General features: G+C 41.8%; 1 protein-coding gene across 1 annotated transcript; it reads right to left on the reverse strand.

Moving 5' to 3' along the window:
• Nucleotides 1-362: 362 nt before the first annotated feature.
• Nucleotides 363-1,712, reverse strand: LOC112327141 (uncharacterized). The gene has a single exon (XM_024598620.2). The coding sequence runs from the start codon at nucleotides 1,506-1,508 to the stop codon at nucleotides 363-365; it is 1,146 nt and encodes a 381-aa protein (XP_024454388.1). The 5' UTR covers nucleotides 1,509-1,712.
• Nucleotides 1,713-2,009: the final 297 nt, after the last annotated feature.

Consider the following 2,009-nt stretch of genomic DNA (forward strand, 5'->3'; position numbering starts at 1 on the left):
GGGTTAGAAAATTAGGTGAGTTACGACTTTGAGAGGAAAAGTGCTGCCTATTGATTAGCATGGCTTCTAATTCTCTAAATTAATACTATAAATGCCTCTTTTTCATACATCAATAACTCTTAAGAAAAGACACATACTTGTACAAGACTTGTCTTATTTGGTCATCCCAATCTAACCAAAATCATGCACTCGAGTCACAAGTGGAGCATCCCAGCAAAGACAGATTAAGCACAGAGATGTTTTCCACTCAAGTAAAGAGTATCATGGACTTCTGCAAGTGCATGAATTATTCAATTAATTCCAGTTGTGTGTGTACGCATTACATTCGATTCGGCTTTCATGTAATACAAGCATGACTAGCATTAGATTGTCACTTCACTTGCTACTGTCGTTTCAGAAATTCTAACTACGCAACAATGGCTACAAAGTTCCTTCACCCCCTCCTCTTCCATGGGCTCAGAGCTCGCCCATGCACGTCTAGTTGCTGTAGTGTCAAAAATAAGGGCCGTGGACATTATACGTGACGATTCCCCAGCCTTCCTATAGCCTGCCAGGAAAAATAATCGAGTCCCAATTGGTGCCATAGTGAGGTATATTCGTTGGGTTGGTGGCCAATTTTCATTGTTGTCATCTGAAGGTGAAATTGGTGAGTTGAGAGTTTGCAAATGTGATCCATCAACAACATTCCATATATTGAGCTTCCCATCATAGGCTTCAATGTAACCTTTCCATGCTTTGAAGCAATCACCGGAGCTAAACAGGCTCCCGTCAACTTCCACAATTTGATTAGGAGGCACATCTAATTGCCACATTCCTGCCACTAGATCCCACTTTCCTGTTCGGGGATCGTACACTTCAGCGGAGCTCCTTTCGGTTATAAACGGCACCGTCTTATCGGAGTCCCTTCTCATGGCAAACCCCCCTACCACATGGATTTTACCTCGCCACGTCACACCTACACTTTTGTACCTCAATGTGCTCATACTCGGCAGAGGGCTCCACGCATTAAGGGTTGGATCATATACCTCGGCACAAGAAATTCCCCTTCTACTTGCCAAACTGGACTTGCCTCCTGCCACGTAAATTTTATTCTCGCATATAGCACAAGCAAAATCGTACCGTGGCTCGCCTAAGGGTGCACTTTGAGACCATTGGTTAGAACAAACATTGTAGCGAAGAACCGATGGTAGCACCTCAATACCGACGTCGATAAATTCGTCAGACTCATCGATACTGTTAGGAGCTTGCACCCTGCGACATAATAATCCTCCAATTATGTAAATTGAATCGCCTAATGTAACCATTGCAAAACCTTTCAAGACATGGTTTTCAATCAGGTTAGGAACTGAGCTAACATAACTCCATGTGTTATTTGATGGATTGTAACATTCTATCCAATTGGAAACATTCTTGTGGCAGAATGAGGCATAGACCATATAGCTAGAAGGAGAAGATTCCGGCGATGAAGATGGTGTTGTTGTTTGGGGAGGAGAAGGAAGTGAACCCATTGAAGAACTGGCAAAGATGAGGTGGTAGTTCTAGTATGGTTCCTATATGATTTTAATTGATCTTAGGTGAAATGGGAATTATTATGTAGACAAAAATGGAACATATAAAGAAACCAGCGGAGAACACAACAAAGGGGTTGTTGCATCGACTAAGGATTATGCATGGAGGGTAGCTAATGTTAAGAATGGAGCAAAATTCTAGGACTATACCTAGTTGATGACCAAAAAATCAAGGCCCGATTTGGTGTGAGGGAACAATTTGGTGGGTCATTGTCTCTTGCTTTGTCATATTTGGATTACGAGAAAGGTTTTGCTGAGAAATCGAAGCAAAAATATAGGGAGAACACGATCGTGGAACTTGAAAAAATCCTAGCTGAATTAAAGACCCTATGTTCTTTCAAAAGGCAGCACTAGCATTCTGTGTACTCATCTTCGGCCATGGTCGATATTGAGATTATGAGAGTTTTTTGCGATGTCGTTGAACTTCAGTTTTGTAATTTT

This window comes from Populus trichocarpa, chromosome 4 (genome assembly GCF_000002775.5).
Source record: "Populus trichocarpa isolate Nisqually-1 chromosome 4, P.trichocarpa_v4.1, whole genome shotgun sequence".
NCBI lineage: Eukaryota > Viridiplantae > Streptophyta > Magnoliopsida > Malpighiales > Salicaceae > Populus > Populus trichocarpa.

Excerpts from the sequence above, each read along its gene's own strand:
- LOC112327141 (XM_024598620.2), bottom strand. The coding sequence starts at position 1,508 with ATGGGTTCACTTCCTTCTCCTCCCCAAACAACAACACCATCTTCATCG.